Genomic DNA, 26,078 nt, shown 5'->3' on the forward strand with positions numbered 1-26,078 from the left:
TTTGATTTGAGATGAGCATGAAGTGATTTTTGTCTCTAAAGAGACGGAGTTGAAGTTAAAATTAAATACTAAGATTTATTTAAGTATATATCGAGATAGATAAAGTATATAATTGAGTTAAAAATATGTGTACTATTCTTGATGAACACAACAAACATCTATATTAGTTTCCAATTTAATATTGTATTTGTGTTTAGTTTTTATATTGCTTTAATTAAACACGATTCTTAGTTTTTTAATAGATATGTTGTTGCGGGTTTGTTTGTTTCTACATTTTAAAAGTATTTTTAAAAAAAATTAAATTTTTTTTATATTTTTATTAACTTCGAATTAATATGTTTTTATTATTTTCAAATTATTTTGATATGCTAATATTAGAAATAATTTTTAAAAAATAAAAAAATATTATTAATATATATTTTTGATATAAAAAATCATTTAAAAAATAATTACAATCACATCGTTAAATATGATATTTTCTTATGAATATCTTTAAAATGCTTGTGGGTTATTTAGCTCACATCTTGGCAAAGAGTCTGTCTTAGAGTTTACATATCTCAAAACCTTCCTCTGGTTAAAAAGATTACAATCAACAGTAAAAGAGTTCCACCATGAGGTTTGTACTAATCTAATGCCTTCTTGATTTTGTACAATAATCTCAAAGGGGTAAATAAAAAAATTAAAAAACAAATTAAACTAGAAAAAAATAATTGAAAAAACCAAACTATAAAAAACGCGATTAAACCGATTAAAATTTTTAAAAATCAATTGGTTCGGACTGAAAAACCGAGCCAAAACCAAGTCAAATCAGTTTGAACCGGTTTTTGTCCTAAAAAACCGAATCAAATTGAAACCGGTCGATTTGAACCAATTTCGATTCAATTTTTTTTTTTTAAATTCAATTTGATTTTTTTTTTATAAAAACTAAACCAAACCGAAAATTATCACCACTATAATCTCTTACCTTGTTTTCTCTATGATAAATCTCTAGTTAATTATTATTTTGCTAGATGTTGTGCTATTTTAAAGTTTTTACTAGTCAAAATTTGTTGTTAATGATAGATTAGAGAGCTTACCAAATTGAGATTACCACAAAACAATTCAGCCATTAAAGGAGTATCATGTACAACTTACTTTGGAGTTGAGTCCAAGAGAGGATCCTGAGGCAGTCCAGATTGGCAAATTTCATAGTCTAGCACAGTAGAAAGTTATAAGGAAGAGTTTTTTTTTTTTTTTGGCTTTTTAAAAAAAAAACATGTAGGAATAGCTTTTGGCCAAGAAGAAATCTATTTTACCTTCTCTTTCAACGTTTCTGTTGGACCGAGCAAAATAATAATAAAAAAAGCTATTTTAACAGTTATTTAGAATTTGATTTTTATGGTGAAGAAGTATATGATTTAGATTTCAGGTTTTAATCAAATTGTTTGAGTTAATTTTTTTTAATTAAAATGATGTTGTTTTAGTAAAAAAAAAGAAACAAAAATCAACAGATTACAACTAGGTTTTTGACCGGATCGTTGTGTCAACCTGCAGTATTTGTCGAGTCACGCCAGGTTTTGTTTCCCGTTATTTTTTTAATTTAACTCAATTCCAACCCCAAGTTAACCGGCCAAACCAAATCGAATTTCAAAACTATAATTTTCAATACACAAGGTTTTTATTTTTATTTTTTAGCGTTGTGTTTTCACATTTTAGATTAAAATACCTTATTAACAATTTAGTCTTCTAAATAGCTTTGCTATTCGAGTATATATAATAATAAAAGCTATATTTATACCATTTAAAATATTATACTAATAATTTAGTTTCTGCCAGTGAAGATGCTAGAAATTATAAATTGTAGAATAAAAACCTAAGATTTAATATTTTATTTAGAATGGTTAAAATATATATATATATATATATATATTCATAGAATATTTATAATATTTGTAAAAAATTTATTTCAATTCGATATATCTAATCCACTGAGATCTAAAAAAAATTAAATTTATACTATATAAAATATCAAAATTAAAATTTAATTAAACTATAAATTCATATCCAACTTAATTATATTCATCAAAACACCCGCTGCTTACCCCCCCCCCTTTTCAACCCCATTAATAACTTAATAATTTTTTATTCCTACCAGTTGACTGCAAGTCCACCGCCGTCATGGGCCCACTTACTCTACGTACGACCCATATTAGTCCAATCCAGCCCTGTGGGAAACGTTCCTTTTTTTTTTTTCTTGTTTTTTTTACCAGCACACTATAATAATTCTTTAGCCTGAGTAAATAATGAATTTTGATAAAAATAAATTAAATTAAAAACATGTTTGATAAAAATTGATTCCAATTAATTTTTTTTCTGAAAAATAAAAGTGGAATAAGTTGTAATTAATAAAATTTTTATTTTTATTTGAAGTAAAATCTTGACTCAGTTTCGTACTAATTGTTTGTTTAAGTTAAAATCTTGACTCAGTTTCGTATTAATTTTTTAATTTAATTTTAAAAAAACATTAAATGAAACTGTAAATTGATGGAACGCATAAACTACTTAAAAAAAACATCTAATCAATAAAAAACAAAAATTAATATCTTGAGATTTCTTGAAATAATTTTATACATCAAAAGTAAAGACTTTCTTCAACTAGGACTCGGACCTCCACATCCAAACTAATCAGCAAAAAAAAAAAAAAATTCCATTCAGAGTTTTTCTTTAAGATATAAATACAGCTGAACTCTAATCTTTCGGATCATCTTCCACCCAGGAATCTTCTCAACACAGCAAGGTACCACTACAAGAGTGACACCGGTTTCTTTTCCAAGGTTTGTTTCTCTTGGATCTCATTCACTTAAACGTAATGGTCTTTTCTTGGATCTCTTCTATTTTTATTACTGTGTGCTTGCATGTGTTTCTGTTTGGTGGGTTTAATCTGGTTTGTGTTTCAATTGCCTGTCTAATATCGGGATAAATTTATGATTTTGGAGATGGGTTTTCTTGGTTTTGTTTGGAGAGGTTAGTTTTAGTGATTAAGTGGTTAATTGACAGTGCTGAAGTGGGAGTTTCTTTTGGGTGATGGGTTTATAAGATTAGCATGGTGCTGACGAGTTTCTTTCTCTTTTGCTTCTCTGTTGACATGTTTTGTGAATCATAGATAATCTGTCTCGAACTGTGGTGTCTATAGGTTCTGGTGTTTTGGGCTATTCTATCCCAAGCATGATTGGAAATTGTATAGGAAATTAGCCCCTTTTTTTTCTTTATCAATGCTAACTTCTGTGACACATGCTCTTTGGTGTACATGTTGCAGCCGATTTTTCCCAGGTTGTCAATTTGTGTAACCTCTAAATCTCAATGGATTGTGCCACGTGAGAATATGGGGGGGAATTTGGAATGTGTCAGAGGGATTTGTTTGTGAACTTGAATTGTCTGTGATTGTTGGATCCTTTCTTGTGTGCGTGGGAAACATTAGAAGCAGGTTGTTCCTAGCAAAGATCCTGTATAAATTGCTTGATCTTCTTTATGTTCCTTGAACAGCCCGTTGTATGGTATTATGATGGTGTCTTGAGGCTTGTATGGCTGCAAATAAAAGATAACCTTTTGAAATATTGAGTAATAGAAAAAAGGTGGCATTTGGAGATGCTGATTAGTTGTTGCTGGTTTTGGAGGTGTATTGCAAATGCAAGGAAAGATGATTAGCTTGTGGATGTGAAATTTGGAGAATCCTGTTGTTGAAAGTACATTGAAAACTGTATTCAGGAACGGGATGACATTTAAGGCACATTTGGATTGCAGTGCAAAGACTGCAACAGGGGTCATCACCCTAAAATGCAAAGGATTGCACCATTGTCCCTGCATACAATTAATTCATGATCAATTGCAATTATCTGGAATGCCATTGTGATGGCACCATTAGTATCAAGTCCAGGGGTTCAACACTATTCTGACTCGCGTCTAATATGACTAATTATAAAGGTGTATTCTTTCCTTTGGCGTTATCATTGAAGAAGATGAACCCTAGTTTGTTTGTTCATGTTGTATTGTGATAGAAGTAGGTGTGTCAAGTGATTAAGGAATTTAGTTATTTTTATTGGGCTGGAATTTTCTGACTTTGTGCTGCAGTTTCATGCCTTGAGCAATACAAGATCCACTTGAGGATTCGAGTTGCAGTGTACTTGAGATGGGATGTTCATTTTACAAGTAGCATCTCATTGGGGAATAAAGTATCATGTCATTAGTAATTTACTTCCTTCCATGGTTAACTGTAGTCACATATAAATAGATCATTGGTGTCAGTATCACACTATCTAACTAGAAAACCTTAATAGTTACCGAGACAATATTTTATACTCTATTCAGGCTAGCTGGAATAATTTGTTCAATTGTTATAAGCAAGGATTGACTCTTTGCATTCCCAGCCAATCTCTGTTGTTGTTAGTGTTCTTACCTACCTTGTATTGTCCCCACTAGACACCCTCAATCAGTATCCATGAATGCCCACTGATCAATGTCTGGAAGTCAAGTTACTTTTGCTTCTGTTAGTTTATTGCAAGTTATTTGAATGCGTTGTTGTCATCGTCCGCTTAATAAAGAATAGTTAAAATATGTAATTGGAGAGCTGGAGGATTTGCGTTGTCAGCTTTCACTTCATAATTAAAAGTTATAATCAAATCCAACTATACATTGAATTTTGTTCTTGAGGGATGGGAACTGCATCTGTACCAGGCAAGAATATGTGAATGTACATTTTGGTTGTAGCAAATTCATGGATTTTTAATTTTCCATGCCGCATTTTATTTATCAAAATACTGAGTTGTTTTCTTTTCTGTGTTGACATATACCTTGCAGCAAGACGAATCCTTGGTCTGAAAATAGCGGACAAAATATGAGTCTAGCATGTCTTGCATGCCACAGTGTAGAGAGTCCATCACGCTCCTTCAGAAGCTACTCGGTCTCGAGCTCAGACAATGAAGGAAGATGTACAGCCATTGCCAACTGCATAACCAGGAAGCTATCTCATCCTCCTCCCAGAGCAAACTCTTCTTTTGCGTCATCATCATCCAAAGTGACCCCACAACCACTTAATCCAAGTAATGACAGCATGACAGGACCCCCACGATTAGTACGCAGTCGTGCTGTGAGAAGAGACCTTGTAAGAGATTGGAATTTTGATGGGGTTGTGGTGGAGCGTTAACTACTTCAAGAAGGAAGACGACCGTAATCGTTGCTCGTATGATAGCATTAGAGATTTATCTTGCTGTCTTTCCTTGGACATTGTTTGTTATGGATGCAGTTAAGCTCACTTTTCCACTTGACGAGTTTGCGTTTGTGATCATCTAAGGAAAATCAAATGCGAAATCTTGTTCATATTTCATTTCTTTTGATCTGCCGTTGCTGATCTTAAATTTTGTAGCTAAGTGGGTTTTTTTTTTTTTTTTTTTGGGCCAATGAAGCTTGAGTTTGGGTAGATAATGGTTCAGTGTACGTAGAATTTTCTCTGGCTTATAGCCTCGCCGCTGCTGCTTCCTTCCTTCCAGTGTGTTTTTTTTTTTTTAATTTAAAAATATATTAAAATAATATTTTTTATTTTTTTAAAATTATTTTTACCTATTAAAAATCTAAAATTATAAAAAAATATATTAATTTGAAATAAAAAAATAAAAAATTTTAATTTTTTCAAAACATTTCTAAAATGCAATATCACAAGTTTTTTTTTTTTAAAAATTAAAAATAACATTTGGGTTTAGCAAAAATAGTTGGTTTTTAAACTGAAAAGGTAATTATTTTTTAAAATGTTTTTTATTTAAAAATATATTAAAATAATATTTTTTTATTTTTAAAAATTTATTTTTAATATTCAAACAATTTAAAAATATTATTTTCAAACAAAAAAATAAAAAAATACTTTTAATAAAACAATTTAAAAACAGAAAAATAACAATACATACCCATATTCTTCATGTCAGCATCAACACTTTTTTAGTATCATAAAATTCTTAATTCTAGATTCTTGGTACATACCTCTATGTATTGTTTTCAATTATGAGAAGAATCTAAGTATAAATTAGTATTCTTATAGAAAATAACATGATATTTCTAGCAAATAGTCATCAATGTAGATTTAATTGTCTTTTAAGCTTTAATTTTTTAAAATTAATTTTAAAATATTTTTTTAAAAATAGGATATCCCATCAAGTTTCAGGCAAAAATAAATCATATATCTATATATCTTGAAAACTGGAGATGAATGAGATAAAATACAGCTCCGACGCCTTTTATCGCCATACATGTTAGTGATAGTTTGGTAAGGTATAGTTGAAATGTCTCTTGTTCCAATATAACTTTAAAAATATTTAATTAATTAATACAGTTATGATTTTATATAAATCCTCTAATGTTTTTTCTCTTATAATCTTGATTATAAAAAATCTATTATTTATAATTTGTTTTTTAAAATTATAACCATAAAAATCACCTGAGAGCAAAACGGGGGCGGCGTGTTTTTTTAAAGAATTTGACTTTTTATTTTATTTTTTAATTATTTAAATATATTTTTAAATAATAAATATTTTAAAAAATATCCAAAACCTTAACATGTGGTGTCAGGTTGGGTCTTGCATGTCCTTGTAGTTTTTAGGGTGCTGCGCTGCTGGGCCAGCCGAACAGCGCTTTCACTTTGTGTTTCACTTTTAAGTTTTTTCGGCCTCCAATGTTCTTACCTCTGTCGATTTCGTCATTGTACACTGTTGATTTATCTTTTCCACCCTTTTAAGCTCCGTTGATGGATTTGTAAGCTTCTCGGATTTCTCTCCTCAGCTTCCGCTACCATTTTGGATCGTTGTCGTCGTTGATCTGCAGTTGATTTGGCCATTGCTGATTTGTGATAACAGCTCTGAGCACGCTATAAACAAAAGCAGAGAATACGGGGACCTGTTTTTGAGTTGTGGTTGTTTTCAGGGAGCACCTTCGTCTCTTCTTCACTGCACGGACCTGGAAAAGCCTGAGCTTGCAGGTGACACAATTAATGCTCTGTGTACTGCTTTGTCGAGTTCTTTTCTCAATTCCGCCCTCCGCCTTTCAAGTTTCATCCCTCCATTATTTTTCAGCTTGGGTTAATGCACTTCCTTTGGCTGGACATCATCATGTTCTTCCGCTGGTTGTGGACCCATCACCTGTACGTTTGGACTAGACCTTCTGGTCTGCGTTATTGGGTTGGCTTTCGCCATGGGAGCTTCATGTAGACTTCTTGACCTCCGCCTTCTATCTCAAGGACAGCAGCTTCCCCTCTGTTATTCTTTCGTCCCGATCTCACCGTGCAAACCAGTTAAGTTTACGCTACACTGTTCCTGGTTTATCTTCTTCCAATTCCCCTGTCTCATCATATTTTGCACTCTCCGCGTTATTGGGTTGGCTTTCGCCATGGGAGCTTCATGTAGACTTCTTGACCTGCGCCTTCTATCTCAAGGACAGCAGCTTCTCCTCTATTATTCTTTCGTCCTGATCTCACTGTGCAAACCAGTTAAGTTTAAGCTACACTGTTCCTGGTTTCTCTTCTTCCAATTCCCCTGTCTCATCATACTTTGCATCCCCCACCTCCCCTTTTTGCAGAAACGACTCCATGGGTTCCTTCTCCACATGCTTGCGTTTTCCCACTTATTTGGTCTCCACTGATTGCTCGCAGCTGTTATCTATTTTCTTTGGTGTTGTCTCTTCACAGGTATTTCTTAGCATCAATTTAGTGTTTCTGTTTGTATTGTTTCCTATCGCCTGCTAGCACAGATTCCCCGCATCCTGTCTTGCTTCTTCAAGGCAATCAGTTCATTGATTATCATGTTTTATCTGTTCCATCTTCGTCTGTTTCGTTTTGTGATCTGGTTGTTGCTGCTGTGATCGGAGGGGTTCCCAGGTTTTTTCTCTGCATGCTTTGTGTTTTTCATATAAATTAGAAAAGTGAAATTATTAGTTTTTAACAAATAAAATATTGTGTTGGAAAACATGTTCTTTTTTCAAAAAATTCTTCACAGCTACAAAGAAATGTTGAAAAATGAGCTTCTGATCCGATATTCATTAACATTAAATATTTATAAGATTATAAAGAAAATGAAACTAAATTAAAATATTGTTTCATTGTTTTCTATCGTGGATAAAGCGAAATTGCTACAAGGCAATTGTCTCTATATCTACAATAGAAGAAATAGTGAGATCATGTTTTGATTTTAGTTTTTTTTACTAGGTTAGATTGGAGTCCGCCTTACACTGCAGTTCAACCCAGATTTCTTCCTATGTAAAAAATAAATGCTTAGGCACATAGAGCGGGTGGTTTGTTTCCGTTGTTTTTATGTATTTCGAAGCAAATCATAGAAATAAAACGTTTACTAAAATAAAAATATTATTTACTATGTGTGAGATTCCATAATTTACGTTTTAAACGTGGTTAGTTGAAAAGCAATATCAATTTGCTTCTTCTTTTTTGTGTTTGTATTTGTGCAGAGTGAATTAATTCATCATTTGTTTATTCACTTCTTAAGACAAGAATGAACAGTACTATGGTGAATTAATTCACATCTACATTGTTCATATTCACGTCATAATGTCTCTATTTTTATTGAATGTGTTTGATCCAAAAAAAAAAATCATTGAAATGGTCATTATTTTGGCATAAAGGTGGGTTAGCAATGAAAGTATGTTCAAAAGGTGAATTTATTGATTTAAAAAATATATTTTTATATTTTAATATAAATTAGAGAAGTGAAATTATTAATTTCTAACAAATATGATATACCTTTTTGGTATTCTATATTTTAAAAATAAAATTAAAAATGAGAAACGGAACCTTGTATTCAATTTTCCAATACAATATGTTATATAATAAGAAAATGGAAAAACATATTTTTTTTCAAATAAAACTTTTGTGCTGGTAAACATGTTCTTTTTTTCAAAAAATCCTTCGCTGAAAAAAAAAAAGAATTGGAAAAATTCTTTTTTTCTATATAGATGTAGAGACGTTTGCATCATGGACTATTGTAGTATAACTATTTCAGTCCTTTTTTAATTCTTGAAAAATTACAAATTCCTAATTTTTTTCCTTTTCAATTTTATTTTTCTATAGTATGTTAACATGGTTTTAAATTTTATAATTTATGTTTAATTTTCATGTTCTAGTATAATCGAGTGACAAGGAATGTTTTTATATTAAATTAAAGATCAATATTATAAATTAGATTGTAAATTTATATATTGTGAAAAGTGAGACACATGTATTGAAGTTAACACTTCCTTTTTGTTTTAAATTAATGTTGTCTCACTTTTCTTTTTAAAAAAACAATATTATAAATTTACAGACCCTTAGAGTATGTTTTAGTAGTTGTTGTGGTTTAAAAAAAATTATTTTATAAAAGTATTTTTTAATTAAAGTTGGTTTGAAAAAATATATGTTTGTAAATGAGGTTAAAAAAATGCAAAGCATGTACTCTTAGGTTATTTGATTGTAAAAAAAAAATGGTTGAGGTTGCAAAAAGTAGTTTAATGTGTTTGGTTAATAATACTTTTGAAATTGAGGTTATAAAAATAATTTTAAAAAATATATATTAATATTGATGGTTTTTAATTTAAATATTATAGATTTAACTATTGTTATTACATCATGAAATAAATAATATTTTATATAAAATATTTTTTATTGTTCCATTAAACTATCTTACAATTCTATCACATATGAAATACATCCGACAATGATTACAGTTTTTTTTGTTTTTTAAGTGCGCAATAATATCAGGTAAAATATAATCAAGGAAAATTACGATTGCGATCAAATTCTGCAAATACTACGTTATTAAGTGATATCTGTTTAATTTATGTAGTGTCATTAAATAATATTAAACACTAGGTTTTTTGAATAAAACATAATTAAAAAATAAAAAATATTTTTTATTTTTTATTTTTTATTTTACTAGATTGGACTTATTTCAATGTATTTTAAGCTTTGAATTAAAATCGAACAATAAAGCTGGGTACAATATTTACATGAAACTGTTCATGCTAATTAATTAACATGAACAGTAAAACATGCTATTTTTTATTTTTTTTTTACTAGATTGGACTTATTTCAATGTATTTTAAGCTTTGAATTAAAACCTCGGAACAATAAAGCTGGTTACAATATTTACATGAAACTGTTCATGCTAATTAATTAACATGAACAGTAAAACATGCTATACTGTTCGAGGAAGCAGCATTTGCTTACTTTTCTTTACCTTGTATATCGACACAAAAATACGATAGAGACTCATAAATAATAATTTTTTTTTTTTTTTTATCAAACAGGTTGAATCTGTGTTTTATTTAAAATATAAACGTAACCTCGTAACCAAACGGCTATTAAGTATCTCTAACAAATAAAAGTCATCCTCCTATATCATAAGAAAATTGAATTAAAAAAAGCAAAAAATATTGAAATTCAAATGACCACATTACCCTTCTTCCCCAAATCTGGAAAACTCCACCACCCCTGCAAAAACCAACTCTAACAAAGCAGAAAACAAAATTGCCGGACAAAATGCCGCCACCAAAGACCACAACCACCACACTTCCATGCTCAATCCCAACTCTCTTCCTCGCTTTCACTACCCTTTCTTTCCTCTGCTTCTCCCTCTTCTTCCTCTACAACAAAAACCCATCTTTCCCTAATCCCCAAGCCACCCTCCAAACCTCTCAAAATTCCATCAAAGTCTATGTAGCTGACCTCCCTAGATCTCTCAACTACGGCCTCCTTGACCAATACTGGTCCTCCTCTATACCTGATACCCGTATTAGCTCCGACCCAGATCATCAGATCCGACCCAAACCCACCAAGAACCAAAAATTTCCTGATTACCCTGAGAATCCTTTGATTAAGCAGTACAGTGCTGAGTACTGGATCACTGGTGACTTAATGACACCAGAGAACTTAAAGTTTCAATCTTTTGCTAAAAGGGTGTTTGATTTTAATCAAGCTGATGTTGTTTTCGTGCCCTTTTTTGCTACACTGAGTGCTGAAATGGAGCTTGCAAAAGGAAAGGGAAATTTTAGGAGAAAAGAAGGGAATGAGGATTATAGAAGGCAGAAGCAAGTGGTGGATATTGTGAGAAATTCGGATGCTTGGAAGCGATCTGGCGGGAAAGATCATGTCTTTGTTCTTACAGGTAATGTTTCTTATTTATTTGAGAAAACGGGCTTTTGTTGTTTTTGGCTTTAGAGTTGTTTTGATGTTCTCTATGTTGTTGGGTTTTATTCATTGGTATTTCATGTTGGTTTTAGTTCTTGAGTATGATCCGATTGCTTTAGTCAGTGGTTATATGTATTCGGAAAATGCAACTTCATATCTGGGTTTTTTGTGGGGTTTGCTGGTTTGGTTTGCGGTCTGAGTTGTTTGGCAGCGGGCTACTTTGCTAGTGAGTTTGAAGTGGTTGTTTATGTTGGTTTCAGTTGATCTCATATGTATGACATTATTGTCATTGCAACAAGGTTGATAAATATAATGATGCTTTAGCCATAACAAATAATGAAGCAAGTAGAAGTGCTATGCATACTTTAGCAGCTTATGATTAAGTCTCTGGATTGTCAGGTTATGTTAAAACTTGAAGCATTCTTTGGCAGACCCAGTTGCGATGTGGCATTTAAGAGCTGAGATAGCCCCAGCTGTTCTACTGGTGGTAGACTTTGGTGGGTGGTATAAGCTTGACTCAAAGTCATCGAATGGTAGTTCGTCAGATATGATACAGCATACCCAAGTCTCACTGCTGAAAGATGTGATTGTTCCATACACACATCTACTTCCTAGATTGCAGTTATCAGAGAACAAGAAACGCAGCACCCTTCTTTATTTTAAAGGAGCCAAACATAGGCACCGGGTTAGTATTCAATCGAAAAACTATTACATTGTTTTTTTTCAAGTATCGAACATGATATGGTCATTTGGCTTGGCATTTATTTTGACCTGTCAAAACTTTTTATTTGTATTGGATGAAGAGCCAATTTCTGTGTTTGCAATAACATGCTTAAGTTCTTGTGTCATACTTTTTACACCCTACTGGATGTTTCTATTGCATTATTTGTATTTGTTTCAGTTTCCTGTTTTCCTCATAGATGTGCTTAAAACCAAAAAAAAAAAAATGGAACAAAGTAACTTATAGTAATCCTATTTTTCATGTTTTCCCCCTATTTAATTTGTCAAAGATTCAAGTAATCAAGCTTTGCTTTGGCGCCACATACACCAAAGGACCATTTTTCGTGTGATAACTCAGCAGCTAATCATCATTTCTTTTTATCTTTTCTCAGGTTTGGTTTTTTTTTAACTTGTGCAATGGAAATTAAAGCTCTTCATTGGACCCCTGTTCATTCTTCTCTCTTTTAACTTCGTAGATTGTGCAATCCTCTGGGAGAAATTAATATGGACTTCTAACCTTGTGTATGAGAATGGTGTCTTTGGAGGGCCCTGGGGGCAGGTCCCTCTGGTTTGTTTTCTATTTTATTGGTGATCGCTTGAAGCTGTATTATTTTATACAAGGTTGTTCAGAAGAGTTTCTTGGGGCTAACTTCAATCTCATATCAATCAAGTATATCTGAATGCATTACAGTAGTGCATGATTATTTTTTTGATGTTGCTAATATTATCATTGACAGGGAGGCATAGTTCGAGAAAAATTGTGGGACTTGCTGGTTAATGAGCCAGGAGTTATCATTGAAGAAGGATTCCCTAATGCTACTGGGAGGGAGCAGTCCATTAGAGGGATGAGATCGTCAGAATTCTGTTTGCACCCAGCTGGGGACACCCCCTCTTCTTGCCGGCTATTCGATGCCATCCAAAGCCTATGTATACCTGTTGTTGTAAGTGACAACATTGAGCTGCCATTTGAAGGCATGATAGATTACACAGAATTCACAGTTTTTGTTGCAGTTGATGATGCCTTGAAGCCCAGATGGCTGGTGGATCGTCTCAGAAGCATTTCTGTGAAACAGAGGAATGAATTCCGTAGAAATATGGCTAAGGTTCAACCGATATTTCAGTATGATAATGGTCATCCCGGTGGTATTGGTCCTATTTCTCCAGATGGTGCAGTGAATCACATATGGAAAAAGGTACTTCAAAAATTGCCTGCGATTAAGGAAGCTGTTGTTCGAGAGAGAAGAAAACCACCTGGTGTATCAGTTCCTATGCGTTGCCATTGTACCTGAACCAAATCAAGTAATTCTAATAGCTTTTGACACCATGCATTATTCTATAAAGAGTTAATTTCATGCTCATTCCTTTCCCCATGATTCGATATTTGTAAATTTCAGGCTTGTTAAAATATCCTCAAACAGCGCACTTTACTGAAATTTGCCATTTTGTCTACTCTTTCTTCTTTTCTATCCTGGTTAAACTTTACAGTTCAATTGTCTGTTCATTACATGTGTGAATTCCAGTATTTGCTCCCACACTGCCTTCAGTGGCCATTGATATTGCTATGTAGTTTAAGAATCCCTCTAAAAATTTGAACTCAGTGGGACATGAAATCGTGAAATCGGCTTACATGCATGGTGGTATAGGAGGGTTTTTTTTTTTTTTTTTTTTTTGTGAACATATAGAGTACTTTCCAGGTTTCTGAAAAGAAAAGAGAATGCCTAGCATCTAGAATGCATCTAGAATATAACGCATTTTCTGTTAAAATTAGGTTTATGAAAAATATTTTTTTTAAAAAAATATATGTTTAGTTAACATTATTTTAAGATAAATTTTTACAAATAAATGAAAGGTGAAGAATAGATTATTTTAACTTTTATAAAATTAAAATTTAAAATGTAATTATATATAGGGTTTAATATAAAAAGTAGAATCTATTTATCTAACAAAATTGGTTTTTTTCAACACAAGCAAAACACTAACCACAAAAAGGAACGGTAGTGATCACTTTCCTAAGCATTGATAGTAACACCGCACAGCATCCAGTTATAACCAGACTGCACGCTTGGTTTCTTCCTACCTCCATTGAACGTCCATATCCCTCTGAATGTTGCCATCCCGTAATACAGCCTACCGGTTGAAGTACGAAAGCTATCAGTGAACGTGAAAACGACACAGGAGGAGGCCGAAAGGGCCCACAAGACACTCATCAGCCGGCGATTTAAGGATGTGCATATGCCGTCGGTGGTCGGAAGAGGAGCCAAAATGGTAAAGGCAAGGATTGTAGCAGTGCCACCTAGGACTGCGTTGATTAGATGCAGGTAACGAGATTCATCAGGAAGTTTTATTCTTTGAAGTTAACCATAACTGGAGATTATTTATTATTTTTAAAAATACTCACTATTATTATTAACATAACTAACTATTTATCATGATGTAAGATTAAACATTCACCAATATGAAAAGTTTTTTTAAAAAAATGAAAGATTATTAAGAATTAAACATGAATTTTAAACTAAACTATGATGTACGGAACATTAGAAGATGAGGAAAAATAAGAGGTGTCCACCACTTCCGAAGCCATTGCACTTGGCGAGAGTTAAACCATAGCCAAATCAAGCCGTAGTTGGAATCGAAACTTGGCAAAGAAAAACTTTGGAGAGAAAATCTTGCTGATTTTTTGAGTGGTAACAGAGCTTGCTGCTATCTGTTTATATAGAACTCTAAACCTCACTCGAATATGAAAAAGACAAGCACTCTATAGGAAACTAGGTACCTTAACTAAATAAATAGGAAAACACAAGTCCTTAATTAGCATAGTTTAACGTGATGTAAAAGAGACAAGGAAAAAAATCCCAATCCTTCTCTCGGAGGGAAGCAACAGAGACAAAACACTTACTGCTAGCGTTAATCATCTTCCTAAGCACCGCTTCCTAGCAGTTAGAATACCACATGATATGTGGGGAGCAAAGGAAACTGTTCGTCTTGGTATGCCAGCTTCGATTTCTTCCTGCCTCGGTTGAAGGGGCCAAGAGAGCCTTTCGTGTGTCGTATGGAAACAGGAATAAGAAGGCTATGTGTTCAAAATAAACATACAATGAACATCAGCAGATGCAAGACAGCTACTAACAACAGCTGCATTTTGTTTTCTTTTTTGGATTCATTTGAAATAATCAGTTCATGGCTCTCTACAATTTTCTCAATACATTCACAGAATTACAAGCATTTTGCTATAGAGTGACATTGACAGACCTGTAGAAACAAAACTATCCCCATAAATTTGCTAAAAATGGGCTAATATTATAGGGTTGGCTATATAGCTGTGACATCTATGTACAGTAAAATGAACTGGCCAAAAACAAATTTCAAAGAATCATGAACCAGATGTTGAAACTAATGAGTAAGCCCATTCTGCCCTCCTTGTTTTCGGGACGTGGATTGGGATGAATCATCATCTCTGGTGCCACAAAGTTCACAAGGGTTAGAGGAACTCTGTGAGCACCAGTTATCCGGGACACTCAAGAAGTGAGCAGTCATGAACTTTCTGAACCTCTTTTTGTACTCTCTAGGAGATATAACAGTTGGCAACAGATTTTTAGGAACAAGGGAAGATTTCACCCAAGTTTCCAGCTGCTTGTCCCAGGTATACTGCCTGAGATAATCAATAATCCCACACACAAGCACTCGTCGCTGGGTGTCTACTCCGACCAGTAAAGAATAATCCATTACATTGATTGACTGCAAAAACAAACAAGAAATGTGTCAGACAACATATCCTATAGAGCATTTTGAAAAATTAACATGAAAAATAACATTAAGATTTGTAATTATCAGCACAAATAGTAATTATGAATTGTAATTAAAAAAAAAGGCAGAGAATCAAGAGCTAGCTAAAAACATTTAGCATATTGATCAAAGCGAAGAGAAAGGGTGCACTGCAGGCCAAGCAATACAAAGAGGGCAGGAGGGACCACAAGCAGCGCTGCTTCTACATTAGCAAGTATCTGGCTTGTACATCAACTTCCTATTATCTAGAAAATTTAAATAATGATCCAGAAATTAAATCAGGTTGAAGATATCTGGTTATGGCTATCTGTTTAATTAGTAGAGAGAATTGATGTCAACACTCACGTTAAGAAAAGTTGTGTCATTCCAAACAGCCCGTTCCAGGAGACGCTTTGCTGTATTACTGACATACAGTGGAGAGGAATTCATGTCATCAACAAAGTTTTGATCCAAAAGAACATCTCCTGAACCATCAGCTGCTGAATTGTATCTAGCATGTAAAGCTCCCTTAAGATCATACTGGCGAGTAATGTTTCGACCAAAGGTAAGATTCTCCATGACCATTAGATCATGCTTCATCTCTTTCCCGCTTTTTGTCTGTCTAAGGATCACCTGAAAAATTGCATGGAAATAATTAAGTTTTGAAGAACAAAGCTAAAAGGATAAAAAGTTATGAAATCAAGAAACCAAACCTGATAAATCCCCAGAACTTTTGCAAGGCAAGTTTGGTTTCCTAACTCAAATGACTCGTTCATGTATTTGAAATAATGTGGAGCAAACTTCACAAATGACTCAAATTCTGTCTTCTTGATTTCCTTTATAATAAATCTGTCATCAAGTGTCTTTGCAAAAAAGGATTTGCTCTTTCCACCTTTTGCATCCCAATTCTTACAGCGACTTAAGGAAGCAATATAATCAAGTTCAGATGGACAGCATCGATTCCGAAGATCATGGAACTGCTTCGCGTATAGACAAATTACTGAGTATTTACCCTTTCCAAGTGATTTTGACCGCCCAAAAGCGACTTCAGGGCTAAGATTTTCTGGACGAACAAGTGATTCCAACAAATTCAGCCCATCAAAACTGGACAAGCGCGACTCGTCTGAAGAAATGTTTAGCATAGAATGGACAGAATCTGAATCAGAACCATTAAAGGACCAATGTGGGGAGATCATTGTAGGAATTCGAGTCAGTATGTCTAAACTATCAGTTGATTTAAAAGACATGCCCCCCTCTTTCCTATCATCCTCATTGTAAAGCTCTGTTGAAATAGGTTGACCTTTCAAAAATGCCAGTGCACAGGCAATTATGCTAGAGAGTTCATCATCATAATCTTTCACCATATAATTATCAGTTCCAAGAGGGATGTGCAGCCTCCAGCATTCCTCGGTGATTAGCTGATGGGCTGCAGACATGTGTTCCTGAATATTGCTACTGATAGGCTGAAATTTTGGCATGAAACCTCTCTGAAGATCCTTCATGTAGATCTGTCGGATTTCTGGAAATGGCATCCAGAACCATCCATTTGAGTTCTCTAAGCTGGATGCCAAAGAACGTGCAGACGTACCCTTTTTAATTGAATCAGAATCAACAAAAGAATCACTGCTCCCTATACTTGTAGTAATTGGAATGGTTCTTTCAACTTGTACATCAGATAAATAGTCTGCTTGGCAATTTCCATCATCAGAATGCTGGTGGGCAGAGCCACTGGGTTTCACAGATAGTTCTTGGTTGATAAATCTGTTCTGGCTCAGACCACTCACTCTTGACCTCTCAATATCCTCAGCCACAGCAGATGAGGTGTACAGATTATCCTGCTTCCTAAATTCATGAACATGATCATCAACTGGAATTTCTTTGATTGAAAATTCACTTGCCTCAACAGTTGTACTGAGCATGTCCCTTAAATTGCCACTGTTGTCAGAAACTTCATCACTGCTTCCCAAAGTACTATCAATCCACTGGATTTTTCCATCAGCAGTGTTGGTCATCTGCGACTCAAACTGTTCCTGCAATTCTTTCTTACTGGCACCAGTTACTAACATCAAAGTATCAGGGAAGAGCAATGAATGCAGGCGTCTTTCCCAAATGCATGATTCAAGAAGAAGCTCCCACGATAACCGATTCAAACTAAGAAGCTTGTAAACAGCCTCGTCACCATTCTTAGCAACTGCATTCTGAATGTTTAACTGATTTTGTTTACAGCAGTGCAACCATAGGAAAAAGGAAACGCTTAGCAACCATGAACTGAAACAAAGCACTTAATGAAATACACAAGTATAGGTGTAACATGAAATTGTGAAAACCACCATGTCATGTCATTGCAATAAGAGTTCCTTGTAAAATTGCAACTAATATACACTCGCGTGCATGAACCTAGGAAGAGGTAAATGACAAAAAACGTACAAAAACTAACCTCAAACTCAGAACTCTCCTGCTTCAACATATCTTCAATATCAGAGAATTCTTTCAATGAACCTTGAAGGTTCAGAACTGAACCTGAAAATCGAGATCTTAAATTCTTCAACGCCTCACCAACCCCATTGAAGATCAGCATCCCCTTTGAATAAACCTTGAAAAAACAACAGAAAAATCAATTCCACTTCACAGTAATTCAAGATATCCTAAAAGAGAGTGTGGAAGACAAATATCTTCCAACATTTGTAGAGAAACATCAACGCATCATCAAACATCAAAAAGAAGATAGGATCAGAGGGACCCATACAGCATGAAATTCTTTCTTGAGGCCATCAAGTGTTATTGAATGATAGAACTCCAGCTTCTGGGGTGGGAGAGACACATTATAAGTTGCCACTGGAGAGTATTTAAACATTGCTGCCATTGGACCCAATCTGCAAAATACACGTATACCATGAATGATAAAGCACAAAAAGTAAATATAAGATTTCGCACGTATGTAGAGAATGGAAATGCAGACACCAGTTAATTAACTTAATCTACATCGAAGTTCCTCAAAAAGTAAACATGGTCCCTTAAAGAAAAAATCTGACCAAAATATTCCAGAAAAATCCTAGAGCATCCATCCTCTGGCTAGGTAAGAAATGTGAGCTCAAGGCCAGGGAATTCCTCTCTGGACACATTTTATCACTTTTTCATGAAAATAGAGATTATTTGCACAATCTTACTCAATACAACAAATTCAATAATTTAAAGAGGACGGGATTTTATATCCCATACCCAAAGAAGTAGAGGAAGTCTCTCTCAAGCGAATGGCCACAGCTGAACAAGCTACCAGATGAAAATTGGTGAGAAAAGCTTAACTCCAAGAATTTTCCAAAAGACAGACTACGCGCAGCAGTTGAAATCAAGACTCGTTTAGTAGATTTTGGTAATCTGCTTTCATGTTTACATTTACCACAGTGAATCCACATCCAAAGTTTTCCTTCACCTTCTCCAGGCAAAGTCTTGAAAAGCCTTTTAACTCGTATTGTCAACTGCTTATTATGATGAGCATAATGGTAAAAGTGAGCCTCAGGCAACTCACCGCAAGTGTTGCACTGGCTTCTCTGCAAAATGCAGCAGTTTTTCTATCAATGCAAACTTCAAAACATTACAATCTAAATCTAGAAAACAGTTGAGGACCAATTACATTCTACCATGCTGTAGACATGATGGACACTTAGGTCAGCAAAAGGATAAACCTAATTCTAAAAAGATAACAAAAGTCCTTCAATAAGAAATATTTTTTAATTCCCTTAAGTTATGGCCAATCTAGAACTACATCCAGATGATAACAACATAGAATATAATATTCCCTGATAAATAGAGATTTGAAATAACCTGATTGAGTAAATTATCCCGAAGAAACTTTCCAAGGGGAACATCAAAATTCCTGTAGAACATTATATGAGAAAAATGGCTTTGCTCACATATAATCCCTCTCAAGACATTCCGTCTAGACATCAAAACCAAAATACTCTGAGAATCCAACACTGCATTGGCATCACCCTTACTTTGGATTTGATCTTCTTTATCTCCAACATCATTTCCGCTGTCCAGAGTGGCTACAGAGTAAGGTGACAAAGATTGAGGTTGTCCATCATTGGCAGACTTCTCTTCGTCAGAATCCTTTTTACCTTCCATATCACGAGGGTCAGAAGCTTCCAAAGTTTTTAAAACTGGAACCTCTTCCATGATTTGACCATTAGTTTCTTGTCCATTGAAGCCAAAGTAATTAGACAAGGACCCATAAGGAGAAGAGGAGACAAGAGGAAAGCTGTCCCCCATAACTTTCTTCAGAGAGGCTGAAAGAGAGGAAAATCCAGAAAAAACTGCAGGATCATATCCCTCTAATCCTATGTTTATATTGTGGGAACCTTCTTCATGAAATTCATTAGAAATGGGAATATCAATGATAGATGAACCAGTTTCAGTTGTAGACTCCTCAGCACAAGGAATCCTAGTTTCTAAAGCAGAAGAGTGCTGATCTATTGATGAGTTATTAACTACTCCACCAAATATTTCTGAAGAGAACATTGCCTTCCAATCAACAAGAAACGATGTCTCAAGAATCAAGTGATATGCCATGATTACAGCAAATTGGACCACATATTTAACCCTCTTCAACTCGTCACTATGACTTCCTTTCAACAAAATCTGCACAATTATATTGTACACGTAATTATGGTTGCTTCACATTCAAAGGAAGAACAGAAAATATTCTGAGTGGTAATGATCAGATTTTCAGAAGCCTCTTAAATACAGAAGAGAAACATATATCATCCAGGATTGAAAGCAATAAAGCACTTGATGAGCTGCATAAAATATAGCATACACGTGTGAAGAGAAACTTCTCTTTCCGCAGCAAAGAATGCAATGTTGCACTAGAAAAATGTGATTATGTTTAAAGTATTATGCAGCTATTGACTTCCAAGTTTTACTGATGCATCACCAGTTTACCACATAAAATTTCGTGTACAAAACTAAACACAAATAACTATAATAACTCATGTTTAAACTTAGATAGCTTCCATGATTAGGTCGAACTCTTAAGACTTGAGAATAGATAGCATTCAGAGGTTGATCAGAGAAAACCATTATATAATGCCTGCAAGATAATACATAACTGCAAAGCCAACATTCACGTATCATTATGACCATGTCAGAAAGGTCAGGTGAAAGATTTCAATTGACCAGCCAGATCTACAAAAGCACATACATGTTCATGTATCTGAGAAAGAAGGAGAAAGCAACTGAGGGTTCATTTCCATGCAGACACTCCTGGTGCTAAAAATGATGCATGTGTGCACACTCCACAACAGAGAATTAGGGGGGAAAGTAAATAAGAAGCGAAGGATTATAGACTCACTGTACAGCCCAGACATGTTGGACAGCCCTCGATGAACATCAATGTCTTCCTTGGCTTCTTTCCTCCTTCACATACTGCAACATGTTCCTCAACAAATCTCTCAATATGAAAGGAATCGCATTGCTTTAACTTCTGATTCATTAAAGCATCAGATAATAAAATTGGCGAACCAGTACAGCGAGCAATTCTTTCTAGACGATGGAGCTTCATGTCATAGACCAGTGTCATTCCTTTTGCTAGGATGCACTCTTGGACATCACGAGAAACAGATTTTTCTACTAAAACTACATTTGGATGGCACATTTCTATGGTCTCAATGAGAGCCCTCAGATTATCCTTTTCCTGTTTATGAGAAAATGATCAAAACAAATACGAGCATATATATGTGATCAAAACAAATAGGTGTATAGATATGGATCAAATACCTGCTCCATTGAATGAAACGATGACAATCCACTTGAAGACTGACCAAGCACACCTTGGATCAGCAACAACCTTGGGTTCTTGTACTTAGTGGGCATGTGCTTGTGAGCAGCACGCTTTTTAAAGACCAAGCCTTTCACTACTTCACTGCAAGAAAATACAAACAAAAATGAAAAAACTTACTCAAGGACTGGAAGGCGTATAAAATTTAACGCTACTCTGCCGACTGGCGTGAATTAGGTAACTCATTATTGTTTTAAAATTCATCTTTTATTTCTTTTCCTCCACCACCACCACCCCTTTTTTTCCCCCACTTTCTCCATCAATCATATTTGGGGGGGGGGGGGGGGATAAGTCGTAGAGACTATATGAGGCTGAGGCATTAAAAAATGCACAAGAATAATAAACTTTAATATATCAAAGAGATATCACCTTTCACTACGAGAACCAGTTGCAATGCATTTCACTTTCACATAGCCATCTGGATCCATTGCTTTCCGATCTATTGCTTCAGGCTTCAAAAACGAAGCGGCTTGCCATGATAAAGAAGTAACAATATCCACCCAACTTTCACCATCTCTCATTAGAGAGGCAACACCTGCAGTCTTAAGAAGTTGACTCACGACAGCCTTGAATTTCACGTTAACTACTTCGTCCATTGCCTTTTGTTTTTCTTCTTTGAACTTGAAGCTCCGACTGCCTTCATCCCTCGAGTAACTCAAAGAACTTGGTTTACCCCATTCTGTGCCGTCACCACACTCCTCATCATCATCATCGATAAAAGCCACACTACCATCCAAATCATCCTCTGGATCTTCTGCTTCAGGAGGCTCCCAAACCTGCGCATCTACTTCCTCATCACTGATTTGAGAAACATCATTTCCTTCGTTTGAAGATCCAACACATTTCTCAAAAGCGTTATCTTTTGCTTCTTGACCGTGAAGAAGTTCCACAATTTCTACATCTCTCACTGTCTCTCTATCAGTTCCGTTATGACTATCCTTCAAGTTGTTTTCTGTCGCTTTAAGTAATCCATCCACTCTATTTAAAGGAGCATCCAATCTTGAGTTGTGCAGTTGGTCATTCATCCCATAACTGAGATCCTTCTGAGCACTGCGTGCTGCTTCTTCCTCTTGATGAGCCCTAATAAAAGTCAGAAGATAAATCGTTTTTAATAACAACCATCTAGTAGTATGTAACTGCACAACATTTCAAAGATGTGATACATACCAGTCATGCGAGTTTACATCGACATAAAGATCGCCTAAACAAACAGAAAGCAAAAGGAAAAAAAGCATAAGAATCATAGAACAAGATGCTAGTGTATCACAAAAATAAATAGGATGAGTGACAGTGAGAGGCAGAAATTTACTGCAGCTAGACATAAATCTATCACTGCTAGGCAACGTAGTAGTTGGACTGATCATTGGTGATATAGAATGACTCAAACCATCACGGTTCATCAAATCTGGTTCCTGCTTTTCCCGACAAAATCGGCAAGACCAAATGGGCTCTTCACCATTTAGTTTTAAACAACCTCCATTCTCTAGTTTCTTCTTTTCATCCTTCAACTTAGTCCGATCAGCACCACAATAATGACACATGCTACACATCCAAATCCAAAAAGAGTAAAACGGATTAGTCTATTTCAAATGGTGTACAACCTCGATCACCTTATAGGTTCAATCACAAAATTAACGAATTCAAAATAAGTAATTATTTTCCTGGGATAGAAGACACTTTAAAATATTAAAGGAGTAGTTCAAACAAAAACGTGAATTGAAAAAAGAAAGGAAAGGAAAGGAAAAACAAGAAAAAAAGACATAGATTGTTCCTCGTCTTTAACTAAAAACCAACGAATTTCAGATCTCTTATACCCAAGATAGAAAAACAAAGTCTCGTAGAAAACCTAAAAAATCATGATTTACTCCACCAAATCTCAAATTTATGAGAAAAATTTCTCATCTAACATGAACATGAACCAAAAGGTTGCGTACAACAGGGTGTAAAGACTCAAAATCTTCATCAGGGGCCTTGGAGGGGAAAATTAGAAGGGAAGAAGAAAACACATTGTTAGGGTGAACCCAAATTCTATACCAAATGAAAAGGCAGAAATATCCTTTAAATCAAGCAGTCCCAAGTGAAGTTCTTACTACATGATGTTTTCTTTACAATTGCCAGAAACTGTAGAGGAAACATTTGAAAATATTTAAAAAAAAATAATTCAAAGTTCTGCAGTAACAATATAATAAAACCAAGATTCAAAAGAGGTTCCTCAGAAACTGAAGCATAACTCCAAAACCAGAAACTTGATCAGAAACAAGTTCAAGATTGAAATGAGAAAATAAAGGATCCAATTAGTACTCGTTAAAACACCAATCTTGGAAAACTAAACAAAATCAGCAAAAAGACAGAAAACATTACTCATATCTTGAAATCCACCAACACTGCCAAGAAAACTGATCAAAAAGGTTCGAAGAAAACACACCAAGTTTGAATGCCAAATTTTAAAAAAGCGATTCCCCACAATACTTACAAAGTAAGAAAGTTGATCTACGAATTGGATATAATCTCCAAATCAGTACTCAAAACCCGAAATGGCAACTAAATAATACCTTTAAAAGACCATTATCCATTGCAGAATCGAGATTTCAGAGGCAAGTAACCGTTTTTTAGTCTTGTAAACCAGTCAAAACAAAACCAAATAAGAAATACCATCAAGAATGAAATAAAAAAAGCAAAGAACATGACTTACTGTTAAAGAAACCAAAAGGGTACAGTGATATGGTTATTGTTTCTTGTTTCAATGATCAAGTTTCAATCTTTATAAGCAAAAACACTAAACCAAACTAAAAACTTCCACAACGTTTTAAATCTGTAAGTTCTTCTTTAGTAAAGAAGAAAGAAAGGAATTGTTGTGAAGTCCACATCCAAAATAGGCAGGGGTCACAAGAGGGGAGAATGGAGGATGAGAAATAAGGGCAGCAGAGAAGAAAATGGAAGGAAGGTATTTAAAGTGGGTCCCCTTGGTGGTGTGAACAGTGTCAGGTTTTTTTTCTTTTCTTTTTTGGATATTTTTATTTTTATTTATTTTATTACAGTATTGTTTTTGAAGTAGATTTGTCTGAAGAGTTAAGGCTGTGGACACGGCTAGATCTTCTGAATCTTGTAAGAAACATGAAGATAGTTAATGTTTTTGAATATATTTTGCATTTATGCCCTTATAGTTTTAATATTTCTTGTCCTTTGGCATCTCATTTTGTCTGAATTACTTTTGATAATTAAATAGGTGCCTTCTGCATCTTCCAAATTATAAAAGAACCAAATGATGAACCACCAGCTGCATCCCTATTTTGGAATTTAGAGGATGTTTATAAATATAGCATGGTTATTTTTAAAAATAATTTTTTATATTAGTACATTAAAATAATTTTAAAAAATAAAAAAATTAAATTTTTAAAAGATATGATTTCAACTGTGTTCCAGACATTTATTAAAAAAATAAAAAAGTTAATTAAGAAAATAACATGTTTTTTTTAGTAAGATTCTCAATAGTAATTTTAATGTATTGACAAATAAAAATTATAAAAAATAAAAATTATACTGTTGATCATAAGCTTGCGAAGCCTGCGAGAAAAAAATAGTAATTTAACTAAACAGCTAGCAGTCAAATTGAGTATCCACTTATGTGACATTTTCCTTTTGGTCAAACCTTGCAAAACTCCCCAGCCAGATTTTTGTGTCAATTGGGTCCTTCGTGTGTTGATTTATTTTTAATCAGATCCTTTTATCTGCTTACATTAACAAAATTGATAAGTAATAATGTGGAACTTGTTAATTTTTTATTTTTCCATAGAAAACCATTGAGTTCTTCAATATCCTTGACTTTTATAGGTCAACTCATCTAATAATAAACCACGTTACGATAAAGTTATTTATTTTTAAGTTTTCAAAATGTTTTTTTTTTAATAAAATAAAATTTATGTTTTTATATTGTTTAGATGTTGTAATTTAAAAAAAATTATTTCAATATATTTTTAAATAAAAAATACTTTAAAAAATAATTATTGCTACAATATATAACAGGCTTATAGTCTTTATGTTTTTTATATATTCTATTATCAATGTTGGGAGAATTTTAGTATATTCATAGGTTTTTTATTCAAAAAGGATTAAAAAAAAATTGAGTTTTACATGACTGCATAACAGCTTTAATGAAAGGACATAATTGAGAATCCATGAGAAGATTGGGAACCTGGATGTGGTTTTCCCTATAAGTTAGGGATTTTTTTTATATTTTTTCTTTCTTTCTTTCTTCTTTAAAGGTGAAATTTTTCAATGCAGGTACACAAATACCGTAAACTTTAATGATTCATTGATGCTCTGCTTTTGAGTGTATATACTTTAATTTTTTCTATTATTATTCTTTAATTTTCATAAATTATAATATCATTACTCCATCCGTATTTGAAAATATCCTTTTTAATATGTTTTAAGTTGTTTTAGATATTATAACATATAAAAGAGAGAAATAAGTAGGGGAGGGTGAAATATTCGGAGCATTGAATTGGATAAATGCAGTCACAGAATCACCCAGAGAGAAGGGGGGGGGGGGGAGGCTGTGCATTAAATAAT

General features: G+C 33.9%; 3 protein-coding genes across 4 annotated transcripts; 2 read left to right on the top strand and 1 right to left on the bottom strand.

Annotated features, from left to right (window-relative positions):
- Positions 1-2,608: 2,608 nt before the first annotated feature.
- On the top strand, positions 2,609-5,369 carry LOC118056531 (uncharacterized). Its single transcript, XM_035068768.2, has 2 exons — positions 2,609-2,813; positions 4,834-5,369. Exon 2 carries the CDS (start codon positions 4,871-4,873, stop codon positions 5,177-5,179), a length of 309 nt encoding a protein of 102 aa, XP_034924659.1. The 5' UTR covers positions 2,609-2,813; positions 4,834-4,870; the 3' UTR covers positions 5,180-5,369.
- A 4,706-nt stretch (positions 5,370-10,075) lies between these two features.
- On the top strand, positions 10,076-13,247 carry LOC118056532 (probable arabinosyltransferase ARAD1). The gene is made up of 3 exons (XM_035068769.2): positions 10,076-11,165; positions 11,620-11,873; positions 12,646-13,247. Exons 1-3 carry the CDS (start codon positions 10,541-10,543, stop codon positions 13,195-13,197), a joined length of 1,431 nt encoding a protein of 476 aa, XP_034924660.1. The 5' UTR covers positions 10,076-10,540; the 3' UTR covers positions 13,198-13,247.
- A 1,768-nt stretch (positions 13,248-15,015) lies between these two features.
- LOC118056535 (putative 1-phosphatidylinositol-3-phosphate 5-kinase FAB1D) lies at positions 15,016-24,520 on the bottom strand. 2 transcript variants are annotated; one of them, XM_035068770.2, is made up of 13 exons: positions 24,199-24,520; positions 22,816-23,048; positions 22,674-22,707; positions 21,876-22,586; positions 21,446-21,590; positions 21,021-21,362; positions 19,493-20,308; positions 18,890-19,218; positions 18,417-18,543; positions 18,108-18,263; positions 16,384-17,880; positions 16,037-16,303; positions 15,016-15,643 (listed from the first exon to the last, which is right to left on the bottom strand). In XM_035068770.2, exons 2-13 carry the CDS (start codon positions 23,045-23,047, stop codon positions 15,299-15,301), a joined length of 5,001 nt encoding a protein of 1,666 aa, XP_034924661.1. In that variant the 5' UTR covers position 23,048; positions 24,199-24,520; the 3' UTR covers positions 15,016-15,298. The 2 variants fall into 2 exon arrangements, with proteins under 2 accessions (XP_034924661.1, XP_034924662.1); XM_035068771.2 differs by lacking the exon at positions 24,199-24,520 and adding an exon at positions 24,059-24,162.
- Between the last annotated feature and the right edge of the window lie 1,558 nt (positions 24,521-26,078).

The sequence above is a fragment of the Populus alba genome, chromosome 19, assembly GCF_005239225.2.
Source record: "Populus alba chromosome 19, ASM523922v2, whole genome shotgun sequence".
Taxonomy (NCBI): domain Eukaryota; kingdom Viridiplantae; phylum Streptophyta; class Magnoliopsida; order Malpighiales; family Salicaceae; genus Populus; species Populus alba.

Excerpts from the sequence above, each read along its gene's own strand:
- LOC118056531 (XM_035068768.2), top strand. The coding sequence starts at position 4,871 with ATGAGTCTAGCATGTCTTGCATGCCACAGTGTAGAGAGTCCATCACGC.
- LOC118056532 (XM_035068769.2), top strand. The coding sequence starts at position 10,541 with ATGCCGCCACCAAAGACCACAACCACCACACTTCCATGCTCAATCCCA. Across the intron at positions 11,166-11,619 it reads TCATGTCTTTGTTCTTACAG|ACCCAGTTGCGATGTGGCAT; the intron begins GTAATGTTTCTT and ends ATTCTTTGGCAG. Across the intron at positions 11,874-12,645 it reads GAGCCAAACATAGGCACCGG|GGAGGCATAGTTCGAGAAAA; the intron begins GTTAGTATTCAA and ends TATCATTGACAG.
- LOC118056535 (XM_035068770.2), bottom strand. The coding sequence starts at position 23,047 with ATGTGTCATTATTGTGGTGCTGATCGGACTAAGTTGAAGGATGAAAAG. Across the intron at positions 22,708-22,815 it reads TAGATTTATGTCTAGCTGCA|GCGATCTTTATGTCGATGTA; the intron begins GTAAATTTCTGC and ends CTGTTTGTTTAG. Across the intron at positions 21,591-21,875 it reads ACTGGTTCTCGTAGTGAAAG|TGAAGTAGTGAAAGGCTTGG; the intron begins GTGATATCTCTT and ends ATTTTCTTGCAG.